The sequence below is a fragment of the Tinamus guttatus genome, unplaced genomic scaffold (assembly GCF_059628265.1).
Source record: "Tinamus guttatus ecotype Peru unplaced genomic scaffold, ASM5962826v1 Tinamus_guttatus_pri_ptg000140l, whole genome shotgun sequence".
Classification (NCBI taxonomy): Eukaryota; Metazoa; Chordata; class Aves; order Tinamiformes; family Tinamidae; genus Tinamus; species Tinamus guttatus.
Window position 1 is genome coordinate 1083910 of NW_028288674.1, and position 22412 is coordinate 1106321.

At 42.1% G+C, this 22412-nt stretch overlaps 1 protein-coding gene across 2 annotated transcripts in view; it reads right to left on the minus strand.

The window, feature by feature from the left end:
• Positions 1 to 2900: 2900 nt before the first annotated feature.
• The window catches only part of USO1 (USO1 vesicle transport factor), a 29363-nt gene continuing 9851 nt past the window's right edge, over positions 2901 to 22412 (minus strand). The window contains exons 5-25 of one of the 2 annotated variants that reach the window (XM_088521958.1): positions 21298 to 21398; positions 20597 to 20699; positions 20368 to 20423; positions 19661 to 19781; positions 18235 to 18413; positions 17609 to 17749; positions 17056 to 17144; positions 16046 to 16200; positions 15606 to 15817; positions 14505 to 14525; positions 11607 to 11717; positions 10765 to 10883; positions 10168 to 10349; positions 9121 to 9242; positions 8695 to 8833; positions 7816 to 7979; positions 7139 to 7228; positions 6299 to 6385; positions 4838 to 4936; positions 4007 to 4222; positions 2901 to 3160 (exon numbers count right to left, since the gene is read on the minus strand). In XM_088521958.1, coding sequence (XP_088378084.1) covers positions 3083 to 3160; positions 4007 to 4222; positions 4838 to 4936; positions 6299 to 6385; positions 7139 to 7228; positions 7816 to 7979; positions 8695 to 8833; positions 9121 to 9242; positions 10168 to 10349; positions 10765 to 10883; positions 11607 to 11717; positions 14505 to 14525; positions 15606 to 15817; positions 16046 to 16200; positions 17056 to 17144; positions 17609 to 17749; positions 18235 to 18413; positions 19661 to 19781; positions 20368 to 20423; positions 20597 to 20699; positions 21298 to 21398 — 2585 coding nt within the window. In that variant the 3' untranslated portion in view covers positions 2901 to 3082. The remainder of the gene's footprint in view (positions 3161 to 4006; positions 4223 to 4837; positions 4937 to 6298; positions 6386 to 7138; positions 7229 to 7815; positions 7980 to 8694; positions 8834 to 9120; positions 9243 to 10167; positions 10350 to 10764; positions 10884 to 11606; positions 11718 to 14504; positions 14526 to 15605; positions 15818 to 16045; positions 16201 to 17055; positions 17145 to 17608; positions 17750 to 18234; positions 18414 to 19660; positions 19782 to 20367; positions 20424 to 20596; positions 20700 to 21297; positions 21399 to 22412) is intronic. The other variant, XM_088521960.1, reaches the window with a different exon arrangement.

The following is a 22412-nucleotide window of genomic DNA, read 5'->3' on the forward strand; positions in this document are numbered from 1 at the left end:
CTGGTTATTTCTACCCATGGCATCTGTATAGATGTTGCAGAAAGGCACCCAGAAGATAATATAAAATGTATGTAAGACGGACAAAAAAGCCTGCAGGGCCCGAGGGCAAGCCTCAGGGAAGCAGGAGGTGGTTATGGTGTGGCTCCCGCAAGGGTAGGTCTGGCTCTGCAGGCCCCATCAGCTTTCCTGACAAAGTTAGGAGGCTTCTTGACACTGCTTCTTCACCATAGGTATCTTTACCCTTTATGGAAGGAGCCAGCAGTAACCATCTCCCAAGGAAGAGTCTGTGGAATAGTTGGCAATGTAGGAAAATATGGAAGCAGGCACAAAGAATAGGTCTGTCTCTGCGCAGGGCAGGACAAGCTGTCACCAGCTCCCTGGGGGCAGAGCGTACTACAGGAAACTGCAGTGCTGACACTCATGGGAGACCCAGGTACTGAAGCTGTCACCCGCTAGGGTTTAAAAGCCAAGCTAAACAAAGAGAAAACAAACCTCGTGTTTCAAGTTGTTTTCTTAATTCATCAGCATGGAGCTCCCATTTCTTCTGCTGATAATAGTGATTATAGTTATTCATTCTACATATTGTCTCTTTAAAAATTCAGCATACCCTTTCTTTCCATTTCTCTTTAAGTGCCATCCGTGCTCAGTCATGTCCCTAACTTTGGGCTCCGGTTAGAGTGGGTACAGTGATGAGCCTAAGGCATATAACCTCCAGGAACTCCCAAATTCGCTTACAAGCTGGAATAGAAATCCTGTTCTCATCAGTGCTATTTATATGAGACACAAACTGCCACAACCTCAGGTCCCAGCTGGGGTCTGAGGTTATCACCATTTAACTGCATGTCCCAGCTGCAAGGGAAGAAAGGACAGGGGGAAATTTGTGGAGTTTTGCAGAACTTCAAGGGCCTCAGGTTTTGCCAGGAGGAACTGCCCATTTTAAGGCAGCTGCAGCAGCTTCCTCCTCTCCAGGGCTTCCTCTGCTCACAGCTCATCCATGTGTGCTCCTTACAGGGCAAGGGCTGCATGTCCTGGGGAACCAGAACAAGCACCTTAACTAGCTGGAAAGCTAAGTTCAATAACTGTCCTGAACAGTCTCAGCTTTTGTGTCTGTCACGCCAAAAAAGAGAGTATGGCCAGACCTAGAAAAGAAACTTGGAATATACTTCAGTACTAGGATAACTGCTTGAATGAGTTTCCTCTTAAGAGTTTTTGCAAACAGGAAAACTGCCCATTCCTTTAGAAATGGTTCACATCACAGAACAAGCAGCAAAAGCTGTGGTAGCCTTCAGCTTTTTCTTCCTCTTTGCAGTTCAAGCTCCTGTTCTTTTTTTTTTTTTTTTTTTTTTAAATATATAACAGAATCAAGGAGGGGGAATCAAAATATAGCAGATGCAGAGGCATCTTACTAGCTCTCAGTTAAGTAAGAAGTGCAGGGTCCTACACCTGGGGAGGAATAACCCCAGGCACCAGGACAGATTAGGACTTGACCTGCTGGAAAGAAGCTTCGTGGAGAGGGATTTGGGAGCCCTGGTTGACAACAGGTTAACCATGAGTCAGCAGTGTGCCCCCATGGCCAAGAAGGCCAATGGGATCCTGGCTGCATCAGGAGGAGCATTGCCAGCAGGTCGAGGGAAGGAATCCTGCCCCTCTGCTCAGCTCTGGTGAGGCTACAGCTGGAAGACTGGGTGCAGTTCCAGGCTCCCCAGTACAAGAGGGACATGGAGCTTCTAGAGAGGGTCCAGCATAGAGCTGCAATGGTCATAAGGGACTGGAGCATTTGTCATATGAGGAAAGACTAAGTGAGCTGGGCCTGTTTAGTCTGGAGAAAAGAAGGCTGAGAGGAGATCTGATCAACACGGCCACGTACCTGAAGGGTGATTGTAGAGAGGATGGGGCCAGGCTCTTCTCCATGGTGGCCAGTGACAGGACAAGGAGTAATGGGTGTAAGTTGAAACACAGAGTAAAGTTCCACCTCCATGCAAGGAAGAACTTCTTTACTGTTAGGGTGACAGAACCCTGGAACAGGCTGCCCAAAGGCTGTGGAGTCTCCTTCTCTGGAGATCTTCCAAACCAGCCTGGATGCCACCCTGTGTCACGTGCTCTAGGTGACCCTGCTGGAGCAGGGGGGTTGGACTAGATGATCTCTAGAGGTCCCTTCCAACCTTAATGATTCTGTGTTTCTGTACAAAGTGAACATATACCTACTTTTAGTACCAAAAACCAAAACTGAGCCATTTATAATATTCATTAATTATCTTAATGAATTAAATTCTCTTAAAATTTCATCTTTTATTTACTCATCAAGAGCCAATAAGTTATATAAATCATAGTAGTTTTCATCTCCTTACTGAAGTAGTCAACAGAATTAAATTTTTGTATGCTGAGTGGGTAGCACATTATATCCTTAGAATGGGCATTTTTGTCCTTTTTGTTTCTTTCTCCAAAGATAGTCTCCTTAGAAACGCTACCCTTCTGGTGCAGGTGTCGGTGGAACCTCTTCCCCAGGATTAGCCGGGTGTTACAGTCTCCCTGGGAGGTGCCGGCGTGGTCGTGTCCAGCGCCAAGGCCCTCCGTGCCGGGCAGGTTCACGCGCGTTGAGGGAGGGCTCCGCGGGCCAGGGGCAGCCCCCAGCCCTGCTCCTGTACCGAAGCCACCAGCTACACTGAAGGCCCCTGCTCGAGGCAGAGGCAGTGATTCCATTTGACGGGTGTTAAACCAAATACTTGTGTATTTAATCAGGTTAAAAGCCCTGAAAAATTAAAACGCTAGACAAATGCACAGAACTCCTGTCAATGACAATGAACTGAGGCAGAAGCATTGTCATACCCATGCTTTAAACTGTGTCTAAAGCAACTTATAAACAAGTACAATTTAGGATGCTCATGTAGAACTTAGAGTGATTTTTGTTGGCTTTTCTAGTATGAAGGGTTTCCAAACACTTCAGTAACTTATAACTAGGCCCACAGTTACCATTCTCCCCTCTGCTTTTTAAGCAAGTATTTTGCTTTGTATACCCATAGTAGTTTTAGTTTGTTCCATAACACAAGGCAATCTAGTTTTCATGGTAACACACAAGAACACACTAGTCTTGTTCCTCTTCTTCACCATCCTCATCCTCATCCGCCTGATCTCCAGATTCAATATCATCTTCATCTTCAACCTGCAATTAGTAAAGATCTATTGTAAGAAATAACATCCCTTATTCCAATCCAAACTTTTCAAAACAGGACAAATGCTTAAGCAACGAAAGTAAACCTGAAGCTAACATGCCGCGCTCTACCAATTAATTCTTTGGATAAAGGCAACTGTCATCTTACAATGTCACCCAGCTAAGGGCACAGCCGCCTCTGTTCAGTCATCAGTTCTGTCCTGAACATTTGAGCGAGTAACTTTATTCTTCAGCTTCCCACCCAGCTGCAGGCACCAGCAGACTTCAGTAGAGTGGCTGAGGATGAAGACACGTCCAGTCCCATGCACTGCCCTACCACGAGGGAAGCCGATTCATGTCCTGCCAGTACATCTCCTGAAAGTCACTTAGAGGTCTATGAGCTCTGAAATACTCTTGCTACACTGTAGGGTCTACCCTTGCTACAAATAACATTAATTCCTCTCACCAGCCTCTTTATAACTTTATTCATACAGTTGTAGCTAAACCAAATAACTGGTCACTACCAAAACGTAAACCTTCTTTCAAAAGATAAAGGATTTGACTGACAGACATGATGGCCTGTGATAGGAAGCCACATATCACCCAGGCATATACACGACAAGTCACTTTCTCACACCAGGTAGGCATATACATCAGAGCATTCCTGAGGTGAACACCTTCTCCAAGAGGCACTCATCATCTGTTTTGCTGGCTGCCACTCTTGAGCTGAGAAAGCAACTCTGGCAGCTTCATCAGCCCCTTGTTCACATCAAGATGCCTCTAATTTGGTGGATATCATATCGCTATAACCAGACTGCCTCCAACCGGAGAACTTCCTCCCTCCCTCATTTTGCTTACCGGTTCACCCAGCTCCTTCAATTTGTTCTTTAATGCAGATAGTTTCTGATCCTGGTCAGCCAAAAGCACCAGGAGATCATCCTGTTCTTTTTTTGATTCTGCAACTTCTTGCTGAAGTTTGCTTTTCTGATCTTGCAAAATGGCAACTGTACTGTTAGAAGAATCCAAGTGCTGTTTTAGTGATGCCTTTTCTTCAGAGAGAGCTTTGACTTCATTCTGCCAACAGGAAAAACCCACAGCAAGTTACACCATGAACAAAGGAACAGCTGAAACCTCATTTCATATGAACATGCTCCATAGATTAACTGTAACAACTCCACTCCGTTAGTGCTCTGTAGCCTCATTTCCGACCCTCCCTACCTGAACTCCACTATTCTAACCTTCCATAACTAGCTCAGAGGAATGTGCCAAACACTGTGGCTAGTTCTCATCTTCACATGTGCATATCATGACTGACTAGTGCCAGGCTGAACTGAACCCTTTTCAATCGAGTCCACTCTAAAGTTTCTTCAGAGTAACATCTAGTTCAGGCACTATCCATCCATCCACCTTGTCTTAATGAACAGCACTGAAACCCAGCTGTCTTTTGAGGACTCTACCTCATTTTCAAATTTGGCTGAACAGCTCCCAGCTGACCTAAGGTTCCTAACAGGCCTAGGGCCTCACAGAAGCTGGAAGAGGGAGATGCAGGCTCCCTTATGTAACCTAAAGCATATGAGGCACTAAGAGCACAGAGCTCCTCTTCCACCCAAAGCCTTTTCTACTGTGCAAGTCCAAACTGAAGACTGGTTATCAGGAGGACTTGCGGCTTGGTGTTTGTCCATTACCAACCTTCAGTTCTTTCACTTCTTGCAAAAGTCGTCCTTCCGCTTCGGGGTTCTTGGCTGCTGTGGCCCCGCAATCTCCTAATACAGAATCTGCAGCTGCATTCTGTGGAACAGAAATATATTATCAGGTATGCCAAATGCCTCATACGCAAAGGCAGCAAGTCAAGACATTATACAAGAAGTTGTAGATGTTAAAAGCATATTTTCGTATTACAGCTCATCTAAGGTGCTGCAAAAATCCTGTACTGTAAGGCAAAGACGACAGGCCTTTCCTTCCTGGGGTGTCTCACACAGGAATGTGCATATACACATACACAAAGGGGAGAACACAAAATGTGACCTTCATACCACGGAAAGGATCTGGTAGTTTATTGTAGGCAGATTCCTTGCCTAACAGACCACTAAGTTTCACTCAGGTACTGCTTAAAAAGTGCTAAAGACTTTTATTAAGCAGAAACTTGAATCTTTGCATGCTACATAACTAAAAATGGCAAGTTTGTTTTCAGTCAGTCCTACCCAACATTAACCTTTCCAAAATGTGGCAGCTGTCTTTTCACTAAACTAAAATTATCAGCATTGCATGAGTGCTGGACAAATGCTTCCCCAGCTGCAGCATCTCCAGGCCAAAGCTGTAGGAACAGCGAGCAGTGTGCAGGATGGCAAGGAAGCAGGGTGACAGCTGGAGGCAGCAGGGGGCACTTGAACATGCCTCACCAGCACACATGGCCAGCACGTGTGATGCAGGATCTTATAGGAGAGCAGCTGAAACTTTATGCCAGAAACCCTCCTTGCTCAGCAGATATTTACATTACACCTTTCCTATTTTTCTTATTCATGTTTTGCAATATTCAAGTTAGACTTCAGTGTGCAAGTCTGAGCAAACCTGCTGGAAGCAGGAGTTCCAGTGAGGGCAGCTACCACAGGCTACCATCTGTCTTGACTACTGCCACGCAGGAGGATCCTCATTTTGCGTAAGCACTCGGCGTCGTGCCGTGCTCTCCTTTCACTTATGTGGCCTGTGCTCCTGCAGCTTGGACCATGTCAGAAACATGACCCTGGCACATTCATGCAATTCTCTAGCTCAGCACAGAGTTTTAAAATGAACTAGCTTTGAGAACATTATCAGATTTAGTTAGCTAGTCTATCATGCTTTATCCACAATTATTTTCAACACACAACTAAAAACTCTCAAGTACTTCAGTATCAGGACAGATTCATCTACCTTCTTTAATATACATTTGTATGTAAGCTTTCAAACTGGTATCTCAATTACTACATTCACTATGTTTTCATGAAAGGCATGTCTAGGAATTCAGTTGTGTCATTTAAAACACTGCTGGAATCATTTACTGATGTGTATTATTAAATACAGTTTGCTTGAGCAAAAGTGGCCACAGGCAGCACAAGATGGAAAGACAGCTTAAGTTTCAGTCCCCAAAGCGAAGTGATTAAGTCTTGCACGTACCATTAGCTGTAGCTTCTGATTCTCAGACTGAAGTTTAGAGATCTCTGTAGACTGCAGCTGTATCTGACTCCTCAGAGTTTCTAATTCCTTTGGTAAATAAACAAAGGGTCATCAAGTTATTTGGATAAAGTACCAAGATAGATGTTTTCACATTAAGTTTTTCTTAATTTAAATGCTAACATCTGCACCCTATACTGCTCCACATGAGGGATATGACAGGAAACTCATGAACATCTCTCGAGAGCATGGCAGCCACTTCTCTAGAGAACAAGACTCCTCAGGATGCTCAAGATAACTGTATGAGGCTCAATAATAATTATAAATAGTATCAATACTGTAAAATATAGAAGAAAAATATATAAAAAAGCAAATAAAAATAGGTTGTGCTACAACACTAGCACTCCTGTGAATACACAGTGTATCTCTGTGGCACAGAAACCTATTAACGTATTATCAACCCAGGAATAATTAAGGAATAAACTTTCAAATCAGAGAAACACTGCTCAGCATTTTGGGAGCAAAAGTCATCTTGACTAATTGACCTTGTTCTCTGTGTTGCATATCTAATACTTAGAAGATTTCTTATCAACATTTACATAAGGAGTTTGCTTTTTCTGCTGGCCTAATTTTGCTTGGCATAAACAACATAATCCTTGCATCAAGATTGTGTCCAACACCATCATCATAAACCAAGGTTATAAAGTTAAAATAGCAACATACTCAGGGATCCATCCTCCTCCCTGAAACATGACACAAGTCCCTTTCCACCCTGAGCTATCACTGTTTATCATAGCTTGGCCCCATGGGTGACAGTACCAAGATTAAGTAGTTCAAGTTCACCTTTTGAAGTTCATTATTGAGTTCTGAAGCACCAGATTTGCTGGTCTGTGAAGATTGTTCTGTTGTTCCCATCTCCAGCTGTGAAGACTTCTGTAATAGCAACAGGAAACAATACGAACAATAATATCAATAGGGAATAGGGAATCAATAGGGAATAATAGCAATAGGGAAGCTGATCGTAAAACTAAATGGACTAAATGGTCTTGTTTTCAGAACAATTACTGTTATAAACAAGCTGTGGGCTTGCATGGATAATTTCTAGCTAAGAAAGTGCAAAAGGGACAAGAAACACACATAACTCCCTGAGAAGAGAGCAGCTGGGTGGCCTGCCAGGTGGACACAGAGCAGTTTTTCACCAATTCATACCCCAGAGAATTGGTCTCCGTCCAGGAAGGAGCCTGCAGCACCCTGCATTTTGGCCAGCAGGCCACCCAACGCAGGCCACCCCAAGGGGGTTTCAGGTATTACCCTGCCTACGCTCCCAAGAAACAGTGTTTTTCTCCCCACGTCAATACCACAGGTCCCACAGTTCAGTAGATCAGTTGCAAAATTACTTGTGAGCATTCTGCCAAGCAGAAAAGGCTCTGCTAGAGGCATCTCCAAGCCTTTCCCATGACTATCACCATATCAAAGAGCTTAGACCAAGGCAAACAGCAGCAATTAGAGTTAACTCTTACCAACTTTTCAATCACAGAATCTTTCTCCCTCAGCTGTCCTTGCAGTAGTTCATGCTTATTCTTCCATTCTTCTAATTCCTCTTTCAGTTTGCTCACTTCTTCCAGCTGGATGCCATTCATCTGAAACGTTTCACCATGAGAATTATGATGCTGATTGTCCTTTCCTGTGGGACAAAGTTTATTACAAAGGTTACAATGCTGACCTGATTTTAAGGTTAGCTTCAAAACATACAAAGGAAAGGATTCTTTGCTTCGCCTCTTGCACGGGGCAAAACAAGCTATTCCAATTACAGGAGGAAACTGCAACATTGAAAAATTGGCTAGAAAAAGCTTATCAAGCAGCTCTAATTTGCCACTGCTTAAAATACATATTTGCAGCCACATCAACGTGCTCCGTTAGTAAGTTCACAAGCAACTCATTCCAGAGAGGAAACACAATTGTCTTTGCATACCTTTAGTAACAGATCCCAAATGCAGAATTACTTCTACATAGGCCTATGGCACATGGAGCTTATCAAGGTTCCCCTTGAAATAACTCGCAGATACTGCTTGGATCTAAGCATTCAGTTTGGTCTCTCTTTGCTAATACTACTATGTCTTGCTCTACATATCTGCTGGACCAGTTTTTAGCAAACTGTTTTTAGCAAAATCTGTTGAAAAAATCTTACTGTTTGCATTGCTTAAATGCAGCTAAAAAACCCAAGCAACCAAAAAAACCCACCCATTTATCTCTATGCAAGTGTTCAGATGCAGAACAGCATATTGCATCATGCCTGTAGCAGAACTTGTTGGCTGAAGCTGTTCTGTAGCTCCCATAAATTAGATAACATCTTGAGCATGAGTGAAAAGATTTTTTATTCTTTCTGAAGCATAGCATACCTAACTGTACTTTAAGGAGATTATACTGGTCCTTATGCTGTTGGATCTGCGATACTTGTTGTGTAACTGTAGCTTGAAGCTGTTCATTTTGAGATTTTAAAGTGTTAACTTGTTGTTTTAATTCTTCAAGTTCTTGGTCCTGTAAAAGAAAAAAGAGGAAATGTTACAATATTACATAACACATTTGTGTACAATACTGCAAGCAAAATATAAACAGAGGAAACCATATTCCACCAAATCATATCACTGGTTAATGATGCTGTCAGTGTCACCTCCTCCTGCAGCTACATTTAATTTGTCACCTTCTGAATTTCTAGATTCCCTGTTACTCATTTCAGAAAATCTGGTACGAATCAGCACTTTGGTGTCTCCCGAAGTCATTTGGGCAACTTTCAAAGGGATATATACAGTGCAACTCCCTCTTACCTGCTCTCTAATGACTTTTTTGTAGTGAGTCACAATATTGTCATGCTGTTCCAATGTCTTCTTCACCTCCTCCTCCTTTTTATCTTCTTCACTGGACTTATAAATAGCTTTGCTTATGACACCTGTCAAAAACAGAGTTTAACTAAGGTCATAGTACAAGAAACAACCTGCACTTCAAAAAGGCAGTGGTCACAAACAGGTCTAAGAAAAAAGGAGAAGGTATTTTTGCATAGTCCTTTGCCAAGGTTCACACACTTAATTCTTTCAACAGTTTCAAAAGAGCAAATGGATGTTTGAAGCCTTTCTATCAGCAAAGATGAGTCTTACTTGCAGTAAGGCTACACTAGTGCTGCTTTCCCAAGTGGTTGTGCAGACAAGGAGAAGTTTTAGGACAAGGGTGAAAGGCAGATGAAACCTGACTTGGAAAAATCATCTTTATGGTTGCTTTTTTTTTTTTTCTCTTCTCTAGACTGATGCTGAACAATCATATTATACAGAAAATCAGTAAATGACAAATACAGTAAATGTTAAGGATGCTCACATATCCTGTCTTTCATGAAGGATTGAGGTAACTTTTTTTTTTCCTTTTTAAAGAGGGAGAAAGTTTCTCTCCGTCTCACCAAGAAAATGGGAGTCTTGCACATTTTTCTTAAGGAATCAGCTAGAAACAGCAAAGATGTAGGTTCTTTATAGCTTCTCCAGCCATCTTTGTGTGCTTTCTAAAGGCATAACCTTTAACTCACTACAGGAACACAAGTAAATAGACTTCTTACCCCCAGTGGGATGACTCACAGCAAATATTAAGAAACATTTCACTTCACGGTTTAACATTATCTGATTATTACCAACTGTGACCATGGACTTGTATTTTAGCAGAATAGTTAAATTACAAGTATGGATATTATTGGCTATAGCAGTTACTGTAATATGGTTTTCAGATACTGCATTTTAATATGATTTTACTACTTTTAATAGAATTCAGCACATTTACTAGGTGCATCATCAGTTCATCATAGAAACTATTGATAGTAGCATAATATACACCACCTTCCAATTCCTTTACAAGCTTAGTAAATTCGTGATCAAACATCATGTGGTCTGGGCTAGAAAAGCTGGGCTGTGGTTTCTGAGCAGCTCTGGAGTAGAGCTCGTGTTTGCTAATGAAGCCAAGCTTCTCGATGAAGTTTTCCCTGCCAATCCGCTTCTCAATTAGCTGTTTCAGCTTCTCTCTGAAAATCAGACAGACAGTTAATCACAGCACAACGGCCAGGAAGAAATGAACTGATTCTGCCCTCAAGATTTCTTTCAGTTACAAATTATCATCTTTCTCAACTCTTATCTGCGTTAGATGTTTAATATCTGAAATCCAAGCTTTTGCAGTGCGCCACTGTCATCTGCTCTCAGAGCAAAAACAGGTTAGAGTGACCTATGCAGAACCACCATCTACTTTGCCTAGCTAAAGGTGGGACAGTTATTTTGCATTCCTAACCAACATGCTTGGTACCCCAAGAAACAAGCATAGAAAACAGTTAATCCCAACACTCTTCAGACCACACTACAGCAGTGAAAGCCCATTAAACCACCATCTAGCTACCTTTCACACTGTCTTTCCCTACAGTCATCTTTTTCCTGTATCATACTTACTTCCTATAATTTTCAAGAGAATTGTCATTGTAGTAGATGGAAATACCCAGCAAAAGTGCACACAGGCCCTGGACCAGTTGTTCCTCTTCTCCGAGGTTTTCCGCTATCTGTCCTGTGAGCTGGACCTCTCGTTAAGGATATTCGAGATATTTCATAAGCACAATGCATATAACATACATATTCATTACTAAAATGCTACTACAGTCTAAGTCCTTTGTTAAAAAAGCATTTGCAGACAAAAACGAGCTGGATTTATAAGGAAACTACCTGATGTAAACTTCACTAGGCTAGCTCCTTTTTTAAAGGACTTGGGTAATCAGTGGTCCCACAGGAGTTTTTCTTTAGAAATGGTCACCTTAACATTCAAGAAAATGTTGCTCCAAAACAAACAACAACAGCCACCTCTGTTTTATCCTACAGTGATATTTAAGTAAAATGACATTTTTGCACGGTGGACATTAGATATAACTTATAAAGAGTAAGCATAAAAATAAACTCCAATAAAGCCAGGAAACAGGCTTGCACACCTGGGCAATGACAAGCCTAAGTCACACTAGGGTATCAAGGGCCTGCTGCAGTGAACCCTTCAGCAGGGGAATCCCCACGACCAAGGACAAGTTCCCACTGTGCTTGAAGACGTCTCGTAGAGATGGGCCAGCGCTCACCGTCTCAAGGCCCGGCCAACGGAAGCTGGATGGATCTCCCACCCCATGCATTCCCTTTTATGTCATGCAGCGCCTGCAAACTGATCTGCACAAGCATTTCAATTTAACATGAACAATCCAAGGAACCCAAGGAATTTCTAGGCAAGTGGTTCTACTCTGCAAGCAGGTTAAGGATACAAAAGGAATATTGGCTGGGTTGTGAAGGAAGTGTGTGACAGCAATTGAGCAGTTGCTTAACCAGGTACAAAGCAACATCAATAGTCCAACCCTCGTCTGTACTTTGCTGCCCTGAAAAGAATAAAAACTTATTAAAAACCATTATGTTTCCATAACAGAGGGCTAAAGCATCAGAAAAACTGCAGTGATACAGAACTCACCCATTTTTAACTTAGCTTAAAAAAAATAGTTCTTTGCCGTAATACCCATTTGTTAGTTAAAATGAACTCAACTTTAGTGCTTTGATGAAAAACATGAAGTCATTCATATACTTTAACTCTTTTCCGAGCAAGTCAACAAACCACACAAATACGACTCAATGCAAATTAGCACCAATTTAAAACCATAACAAATTAGTTCTGCATTTGTAATTAATAGTAGGGTAACATGAGGGAAGATACATACACAATGCCTGCAAAGAAGGGGCAAATAAACAAACTAAGCCTGGCTAGGATTTCCTATAAAGGATTTCCTTTTCCTATAAAAGGAGTTACTAAAAATCTCCTCCATTTGCTGCTGCCTACAACTTTCTGTGTTGCTCAAATACTAGAAGTCATGAAATGTAGCACTGAAGTAGCTGTTTCTTTAGGCAAAGGAATATACACCCTAAGTCACAAAGGAACAACGTAAGACAGCCTACTTGCAGTATTTTTTATTAATCAGGGAAAACAGTTCTCACCTGAATATTGATTTTAGGTTCTTGCTCATACACAGAACACACGCACCAGTGTTATGCAGAAAGCCTTTAGATGGCTTCTAGTACAAAATAAACACTTGCAGTTTTAAGCACACCTAAAAAAACTGTCGTATTTTGAAGAACTGAAGATATCTAAAGTACTGACAATCTAAAGAAACAATTGCTGTAATAAAGTAATTCAGAGGTCCAAACACTAAGCAAATTGCATAAATTGCTATGGCAGTAGCTAATTCCTCAGTAACTGCAAAACTGACCCTTTTCTGCAATTTTGTCTCCCTCTCTGCTGCAGATACTATGGCCATACTAGCATTAAGGCGGGCACGCACATCCTCACAGATGGCCTATGCTTGGAGAAGACAGTCAAGCAGGAAGCTCCCTGCATGGAGAACAAACCTTCAAACATGCACCTAGTAAGCTGGGTAGAGGAGCTGGGGAAAAAACAAGTCAAGTCTGGAAGGCAAGAGGAGTACTCAGAACAGCTGGGATCCTGCCCTGCTTGGAGAGTAAGACCACAGCGGGGTGAATGGCCACAGGGATACTCTGTCTGGATCCGGCATTTCTACTGCTTCACCAATGGAAAAGGGAGCATTTGCCTCATGACCCCGCTGTGACTTCCAGACACCTGGAGTGAGGAATGTCCAAAGAGCAGAGAAAGCAGCTGTGACCACCAGCCCTTCCAACACCTGCTTGCTGTTTCCACAGTAAGTAGCAAGTGCTGCACACCCCACCAGCTACAGCTGCTGTCTTTGCTGCAGGTTAGCCTGCAGCTTTGCTGTGACCCTGTCGTGACGCTGCACTAATGGACAGACTATTTTCCTTGCTGCTCAGCTTCTAGCCACGCGCCCCGAGCGGTTCCCACTGACCGAGATCTCACTCCAAGCTGCCTCATTTTCACTGAGCTCTGTTCTCACCTTCCTTTTTCCTGTCTTAAAAAACAGCCCATTTAGCTTTCCGTCTTGACCGAGCTGTGCATCATCCCTATCCCCTTCTTTATTTTATTCATAACCTGCAAGCACTACATTTTCTAATCTCTGCTTATATACAAAAACTTATATCCAAGGCAGTCTGGTAATGACACCCTCACGACACTGAAAAATGGCACAGCTTCACCTGCTGCAGAAACCTTTCAGGGAGCAGGACCATAAGGTAACCTGCACCCACCGTGACCGAGTGAGCTGTGCAACTGCCCATTTTGCATCCAGTCATTTTCTTTTCTGTTAGAAACGCAAAGCTATATTGGTGTGTGTGACTGAGCATCCACAGAAGAAGTTACCCCCTGAGAGCAGCTGCACCCCTCTCTGAGGCTCAGCACACTACACTGAGGTCAGGCTAGCACTTTCAGCTCAGTCATCTCCACTGAGCCCAAAACACACTCTCTAAAAAACCAACACACAGCTCCAAGTCCTGACCTGCTCTTGGAATTCCTGCTGTAACAGATCACAGTTCTCCAGGGTTTCTCTACAGTTCAGGACCAGACTCAGTTCAGTCCCACAGCTCGACACAGCTGGGATAAATACGGCAAATAAAGCTAACTACAGCACAGCACAATATTAAAAACTGCTTTGCTGCAGATGATGCCTAGTTCAGTAGCTCTTCAAGTAACATGGCCTCAAAAATCGAACATCATTTCAAGGCTCAAAGGCTAGTGAACAGATCCCTGCTGTTTACAACCAAAATCTTCACAGCTAAAGCCCCAAAGAACTTTCTCTGGTAAGTGAACGTACAAAGTAGTTGGGATGCAAGTTAAACATGGTTTTTCTTTTGGCAATCAGAAAAAAAAAAATCAGCAGGTTCCCATTCACGTTGTATCAATTGATTGCTACAGGCCAGTCTGAAGAAACAGTATTTCTAGCAGTGTAATTTTTCTGACAAGAAAGTGCATCTAATTAGGTGAACAGCTGGTGAATGTATATGCCACTCTGGAAAGAAAGCACCCATGCTACCCAAGATCTTCACCCCACAGTTTCCTGGAGCACCCCAGAGAATACCCTGGAAACACAGAAAGTTTGTTATGCTAGGAAAAAACCCAACTGCAACACAAAGCTGTAAGTGGGAACACATCAAAAAGCAGTTAGAGAATCCCCCCCAAGCAAAACCCAAGATAGGAGAAAAGGGCCTGCTTGTGGCAAGGAAATGCCAAAGCTGTGCCAAGAAATACATACCCGTCTGTCGATCTTATCACCCTGCAAGTTACACATGCATTACTTGAGAACTTTTAAGTGGAAAAAACACATTTCAGAAACATCCCAAGTTGGAGCCCCTTGTATAACCTAAGTCTAAAAAGCCACAGGCAGTTTTATTGACTCCAATTCACATTAACAGACAAAAAACATAGGGAAAAGGACAGAGAGGACTGCCTATTCTCAGGGAGAGTGTCTGAAAAGTCACATGAATAAAATATCGATTAGAGCATTCTGCCATTAATTGCAGAAATGTCTCCAGAATCACCAGAGTTAACTATCTCCTTATTTAATCTTCCTCCAAATGCCTGTCATAAGAGCGTATGTCACAAGGCACATTCTCTATAGAGTGAACTATCATTGTTGCCATTTGCAAAGCCAGGCGTTACAAAGCTGAACAATGTCAACGAATGTGTTTAACCTGACACAAACAAATGAGCATCAGTATGTGAGCACTTGGTATTTTCAAGATGTTTCTGCTAGCAATTATGCATTAAATGCTCATCAGGCATTTCCTGCAGGACAATGTAGAACATGAGTGGGGTTCCTACCCATCTGCCATGTCTTCTACACCAAGGTAAATTTCTAGGTGCTTCAGGATCCTCTGCCTACTTGTAGTAACAGAAGTTTCCTTCTTACAAGGCAAAAAAGCCATGACCCATACAGGTTTTAAAACTGGCCTTGCAAAAGAATTCTGTACTGCCCAAATTGCCCAAGCCTTCCCTTCATTTCTACTACACAGCAAAGTTGTCTTGACATAAGAAACTACTTATTTTTCAGACTGAAATTACTTTCAGTTAGTGTCGATGTCCATCTCATGAGCAAGGGAAGATAAGAAAGTAATAGTAACTTTCAGTTCAAGTCCTTGACTTGAGAAACACAGCAGCATTTAATTTGCAAACATTGATGGACATAAACATTTCTGTGGTTTATTTATTTATTAAGTGCCAAGTGTTTTCAGGAAATGCTGGAATTTCAGCAGGAGAGAGAATCCTCCTCCTCGTTAGGCTAACGCTAGTGTCTCTCTACCAGACACCGCTACGCCAAGCGCCCGCTCCCGGCCGCGCCGGAGCCCGCGCGTACCTGCGAGAGGATGTTGGTGCACTGCTGCAGCAGGGACACGGGCGGGTTGCCGATGCTTGTCGCCAGCTGCACGCGCAGCAGCTGCTCCTTCAGGGTGGCGTTTTCCTGCAACGCGTGCGCCAGCGCCACCGCCGCACACCAGTTGGACAGGGAGTCCGTTGAGAAGAGGCCGCCGCAGAGCAGCTGGCCAGCTGAGACAGAGTTACCTGTAGCTGCCAGAATGGCCAAAAGGGACAAGTTAGACCACGACAAGAGACTGTAAAATATGCAAAACGTAAGCGTTCCGTGGAAACCCAGAAAAAAATTGAGGGTCATGTGTCAAATTTAGAGAAACCATAACCCAATTCTTGCTTGGCACCCACATACAGATAAACGGTTTCTCAGATAACTTGAAATAATACACGAGAAGCACTTTCTAGAAAGAGGTTGTTCTTGCATACCGTCAATAGTGGATGGCAGAAGCGTAGAAACTATTTCTCCTTGTCCTTTTTGGTTTTTGTATAAAAAGCACTGGAAACAGTAGAGAACAGCGCAGCGCAGCACAAAAGGCTGCCTTTCATTTACCATGGACATCAGAAGAACTACAATTGCAGGTCTGTTTGGCAAGGAAAGAGAAAAAAACATTAGCACAAAGTTGCACAGCTGCAGGTGTCTGGGCAACAGGTACAGGGTAGGAGTGACAGGATCTGCTGCGCTGACACCTGCGTGACCCACCAAAAACACACAGCACTGGGACATGATCACAGCCAACATGGAAACAGTCAACCAATGGAAACACATCCGTGCAAGGAAGCTTTTTGCCTTCACTATCTACTGCCATTTCAAACATTTAAATTTGGCTTTTTTTGTTTTTAAATGGAAGTTGTCCCCTTAACACAAAAAACAGCTGATATGTTGCATTTCACTGCCATGAGCAAGCATTCATTAGCCATGTTTTCATTTCACACCGAGTCCCATTGCTTCTCCCAGCTTGCTACAGGAGCACCCCAGAGGACTCCTCATAATGTCACCGGTAACCTACAGCACAATGTTGTTTTCTACTCTAGTCACACTGAAATTGAGATAAATATGTATCACCTTGGCACTGCCCAATCTGAGTTAACAAATTGCCTGGCTATTTTCTTGGCCTCTGTTTTTTTTTTTTTTTTGCAGACAGTCACCTGGCAGCAACATCTCTGCTTAACATGGCTATTTCTAACTACTAAATTATTTTACAGATACCACCTAACATTAAATGAGAACAGTTCTAGCCCTTATCTCTCTGGAAAGAGACCTGACACCTAATACGTGGGAACTCAAAGCTGAGTGAAGTTCACCAGGGTGAACTCAAAGCTGTTTCTATGTACTGGAACTCCAAACTTCAAAATTTAATAATCCTTTGGGTTAGACTGCAATTGCCCATACCAATACATCATTACCTAAACAAAGTTAAACACTTTTCTTCCTCTACCTTGGTGGATTAGAAGGTGCATTTACAGAGGCAAAGTAGTCTTGATTTATCTGGCATCCTCGAATGACCTCTGACACTGTATTAATGGTCTACAGAAATGGCAGGGAGAAAAGAACAATAAAATGGTTAGTTAAGTGTGAGTGACAACCGAATTCATGCAACACTCGATTATCCAGTCTGACAGCTCAGTATTGAAAAATATATATCAAGACTTAAGTACAGAGATTTAGATAAGAAAACAATTTCAGAAGTTAAACAAAGCAACAGCCATAATATGAAGCCTGCTGAAGAAAGGTTAAATTAAACTCTACAAGCAAATCCAGATACTTCCTGATAGTGAATTATACTACAGTTGCTCAAAATATAATGCCAAGTACTATCATCACTATGTATTCCCTGCACAGGAGGAAGCTGACATGTCTGGCACCTAAGATATACTCTCGGCAAATCGTATAATTTCAGTTTGTCCCTGCAAGAACTGGCTACCCCAAAGCCTCTTGTTATTGCTCCATTTAGTTGCCCCCATCCCTACTTTACTTGCTGCCCCTCTTACTTCTGTCAGGATGTCAGCTGGAACCCCAGTTGCCATCAGGATTGTGCAGAGCTGCTGTAACAAGCCACAGTGAAACATGGCCTTCTGACAGCTGCTCGTGGCGCCAGGAGGATTCGTGGGAGACACGAGAACCCGCACAAGCTAGGGAGAAAACACCAAGAAAGCCTGAGAACTCAGGAAATCCCAGAACAGAAAGCTCGCCTACCTTCAAGTTAGCTACAGAACAACTGCTCTTAAAAAAGGAACTTAAGACACCAAGCAATAGCATTTTCATCACATTAGCATTGTGACCATTTAATTTTAAGTTTAATCCAGTTTCACACCTGAGGTCTGCTCAGGTGTGCTTTATAAAAGCCAACCCTAACTGAGTAATTAGCCCATATCACTGTTACTTATTAAGTCACACCAAATGAAGTGATTTTACTATACCACCCACACAAGTTCACAACTTTGAAACAGTGGTTGTGCTTAAAGCAGCAACTCTCATGAACACTTGTAGGCTAACAATGAGCTAAAGAGAGGACATGCCTTGTAATAGGAAACTGTTACAAGGCACAACATGGAAACTACTAGAGTAGAAAAAAGCTGATACTGGCACTAAATTAGATAAAAAAAAAGTGTTTTACCTGCAGCATTAGGTGAAGATTAGTCACTTTCTGTGCAGACCAACCACAATTGTCATCCCCAACTTCAAACCAAGGCTTCATACGCTGAATATATGACCCTTCTTTGAAAAAATTCTGATTGGAATTATTATTTTTCAATAAGTTTTGAAGTAGGAGAAGACAGTCTTCAACTACAATTCCTTGGGAAATAAAAGGTAAAACAAAGAATTAAGCAAAAAAAATGACACATGGGGAAATCACTATATTCACTATACAACAAAATGGAAAACAAGTTCTGAGTTTCCCTTGTTTAAACGTATGGTTATTTCAACTGAAAGCTGTGAAGAACATGTATGAAAAAATTCATTTTCAGCAATGCAATACATTTGTGCTTATCCAGTAGGTTTCTTAGAAATGAAGTGCTGTAATTGAGGTTCATTCCTAAATTTAACAAAAACAGTATTTGCAAAGACTACATCATTTGTATGGTACATAAGCTGGGTAAGAATGGGAAGCACTTCTAAACAAGCTTCAAAAACTTCGTGGCTTGAGTTAATATCAACTTCAGAGTCATGTTACACTAACAGTGCTTTGTATTTTAAGAACTAAAATGCAGTTCCTCTTCAACAGCATCAGGATTCGTGTACAGCAATTCACACGGGATTACACATTCACCATCCTAAACCGCTGGCTAAAATGTCAACTCATTTTCAAGTTCATGGTATTTTTTTTTATTTCTTATGCTTGGGACAAGCTAGGCACAGGCAGCACCTTAACTTGGGAGTGGGAGAAAAAATTGTTGCTGTCACATTCCTGTCCAACCCCCAGCTGCACAGAGCTATAGCTGGTAATCCAGCCCTCAGCTGGGCCACGGACAAGAGGAGTAAATGTGGAGGAGGATGGAAAGTAAGGAACTCTTGGCACTTAGGAACTGACATACCAAGTCTCCTTTCTTCTCCTCTATAATTATTACCCGACTAAAAATAGCTGCTTGGAAACTAAGATCTGCTGAATCATTCCATGGCAAGATATCTGGAATAATTCATCTGGGAGACAAGCAAGCTGTCAGAAGAAAATAAACACACACACACAAACACTTGAAGAGTGCTGCAAAATTTCTGCTCATCCTTTTTCTGTTCTTTTTCCGGAACAGGTAAATGATTTGACAAGGAGCTCACCAGAAAAATGAAGTTAGTAATGAAGCTGAAGCCATGGAGGACAGTGAGCTGTTGCATCCAGCCACTCCAAGCATCTGAGGATCCCGCAGGAACAACACAGACACTCAGCTTGGTAAGTGACAAGGAGGGCACATGCAGACCTGACATTGCCATTAAAATATCTATGTTTGAAGACATGAGCCAGGTAGGATCACACCGACCCATGCATGTATGCTTAGAGAAATTAACACTGTCAATGATTAAAGCAGCACTGAGATATTTTCCTGTACCTCCATCACTGTTTCCTTCTTCTGTGATGATATCCAAGAGTCTCTCAAAAGCATTTTCAAAGGCAACAATCTTCTGAATGGCTGCATTACTTTTAGTCAATTGCTGTAACAACAAGACTCCCTGGAGGGGCAGGGGAAGAGCAGTTAAACCTTCTTTTACTAGAAGAACACTAATTTTCAAAACGCACAGCCTTCTGGAGGATGCTACATAAGCAATGCTGGCCAGAATCACAGGGCATAGCCCTGTGCCCTGCCATTTGGCACATGCAATATAACCCACCATGGACACCACAGAATATGCTTGCCTCTGCATACTTTAAAGCACAGTACAACAGCAAAGACACTAAATAATTACACAGATAAAAAAATCTTATTATAAAAGATATGAAGTGCTTTACTAGAAAGCAGAGTTTATCTTGGTAAATAGGAAAAAGAGAAGTGGACCTGACAGAAGGCTGACAACCATCAGATGACAGTAGTCTAGACAACCATCAGAGCGTGCATCAAATACACAGTGACAGCTTGCCGCAGTTCTTCATTGCCCAACAACAGCTTCAAACTCAATTGAAGGCTGAAATATTTCCAATTAGCAATCATGGTGCTTTCTTCACATGCATTCACTTCATCCAAATTCTGCACAAGCATACAGCAACTTGATCACCAGTTGCTAATTATGAAGAGGTTAATAGCTTGCCCTCCGTACTTACATCATTTCGGATAACCTCCCTAGAGTCTGCTAGTAAATCCATGAGTCTTGAAACACCTGTAACAAATACGTAATTAAAATCAGCACAGAAGCAAGTTTTCTTTCCCTCTCCCCCCCCGCCACTAGAAATCTTTAAAACACCTTGCTATCATGTCCTCTAGCCTTCTGCAACATTTTCTTTTTTTGAGCTTCCCATTTCAAGTTCATAAGCAGTAAGCTGTACCACTTACCCATAGGGCTCACAAGAATGATCTGCTGCACCTGAGGTCCTTGCTGCTTTAAAAGGGATGTAAGTAGTTTCACTCCAGGCCAGCGAACATGGAAATCAAATTCCTGCAGAGATGGAAAGGAGTACGTTAAGTAACAAACTCCTCAGTATTCAACTTGCTCCTCTAGATTTTAGTTAAGAATGGAGACCAAAAAGATAATGGGTCTTTAAGCCTGCAGGACAACTATTTTCTTGCTCATCTATTACAAACTATGGACAGGAAGTCAAAACACTGACCTATTCTAGGGTTGCTTCTCTTTCATCATCAATAACATGTACTCCAGTAGTTGCTTTCCTGCCTTCTGTCACAGCTAGTTTTCTTAGCTATCTCTTCTTCCTTCAAAACTCATCTCATTTGCACTTAATAACCATCAGGTGAATTAACTTAGCATGAGTGCCAAGAGCTGCACTTTCTGCAGCAGCACTTCTTACTATGTATTAAAACCCCTTTCACATTATCCTGATTGAAGTAGTACTAATGCCCTTCATCCAGACTGCCATCTTCACTGCCACCTCAAACCCACCCACCGGAAAGAGGCTGAGAATACTTGATATTTGACCTAGGCTTCACCAGAAAGGCTGAACCATTGCCTCACCCCTTAGGATAACCTCAGCATGCAACACTACCAGCCTGCAGTATTCCAGCTGCCACACATTACTCACCTCCACAAGGGTCAGCAAGAGCGTGACATTTTCTTGCTGTTTTATGAAGATCTCTGTAAACTGACTTCCCAAGTCATCCACTTGCTTTGGTAGATTTTCTTCTGTAACAATCAAAACCAATACATTACAATACATCATTAGAACAAATTGTTAATTGTGGGTTATATTTTCATTATATTAAGGACACAGAGGACAACAAGGTTTAGAGAATCATTGTTCTAAGGTTAATAAACTTGTTTTTAAATCAAGCAGTACTACAAGCTGCACACCAAAAAAACAGAAAGTGTACATTATGATCAAGATAGTATTTCTAACCCAAGAGCTATTTTAACAGAACCAAGAACCTACCAAACAGAAACCCAAATCAGTTCCCATCACAAGAAAAATACTATTTCCATTTCCCATACATGCTTATATTCACACCTGCCATCACTCCACTTGCCAGTTAAAGATGTAACACCAAGCATGCTCTGAAGTGAACCAGGAGTTGACAGAGAGAAGGAGAACCCTCACATTGAAGTGAGGAGCAGAAAACCTCCACAACTCAGTATTTGAACACAGCCAAAATGAACTCTGAGAGGTTATCCTAAAGAGCCTTCCTTGTGGTACTTACTGCACTGCCAAAGGATATTTGATTCCCCACCAACTAACTTAGCACGTAAGTTAAGTGGTTAAGGCACTTGATTTACTTTTCATTTAGGATTAGAAGAGAGACCCAAGCACCAACAAGATTAGTTCTGAAACAGTTGGCATCAAAATCTCTCAATATTGGAATATGAATTGATTTCACAAAAAAGATGAAGCATCTGTGCCACTATCTACTCTCTAATTTTATGGAATCTAGGTAATGCACCACCTTGGCCTTACACAATTCTTGTGTCACTACTGCATAGAAAAATGCAAAAAGCATCACACAAGACAAGAGAACAGACAATCCCTGTCCATGCAGCATTTGTTTTTCTAGGCTGAATGAAAATTTTAACAAAGATATTTCAGGAAAACTATCAGATTTAGGTACTCCTGGTTGAGCCCTGAAATTGTCCACAGAAAAACTGCTGCTAAGAGACAGCAGATTAAAGATGGGTTTACATCATCTTCTCCGTTTTGGCAGAAAT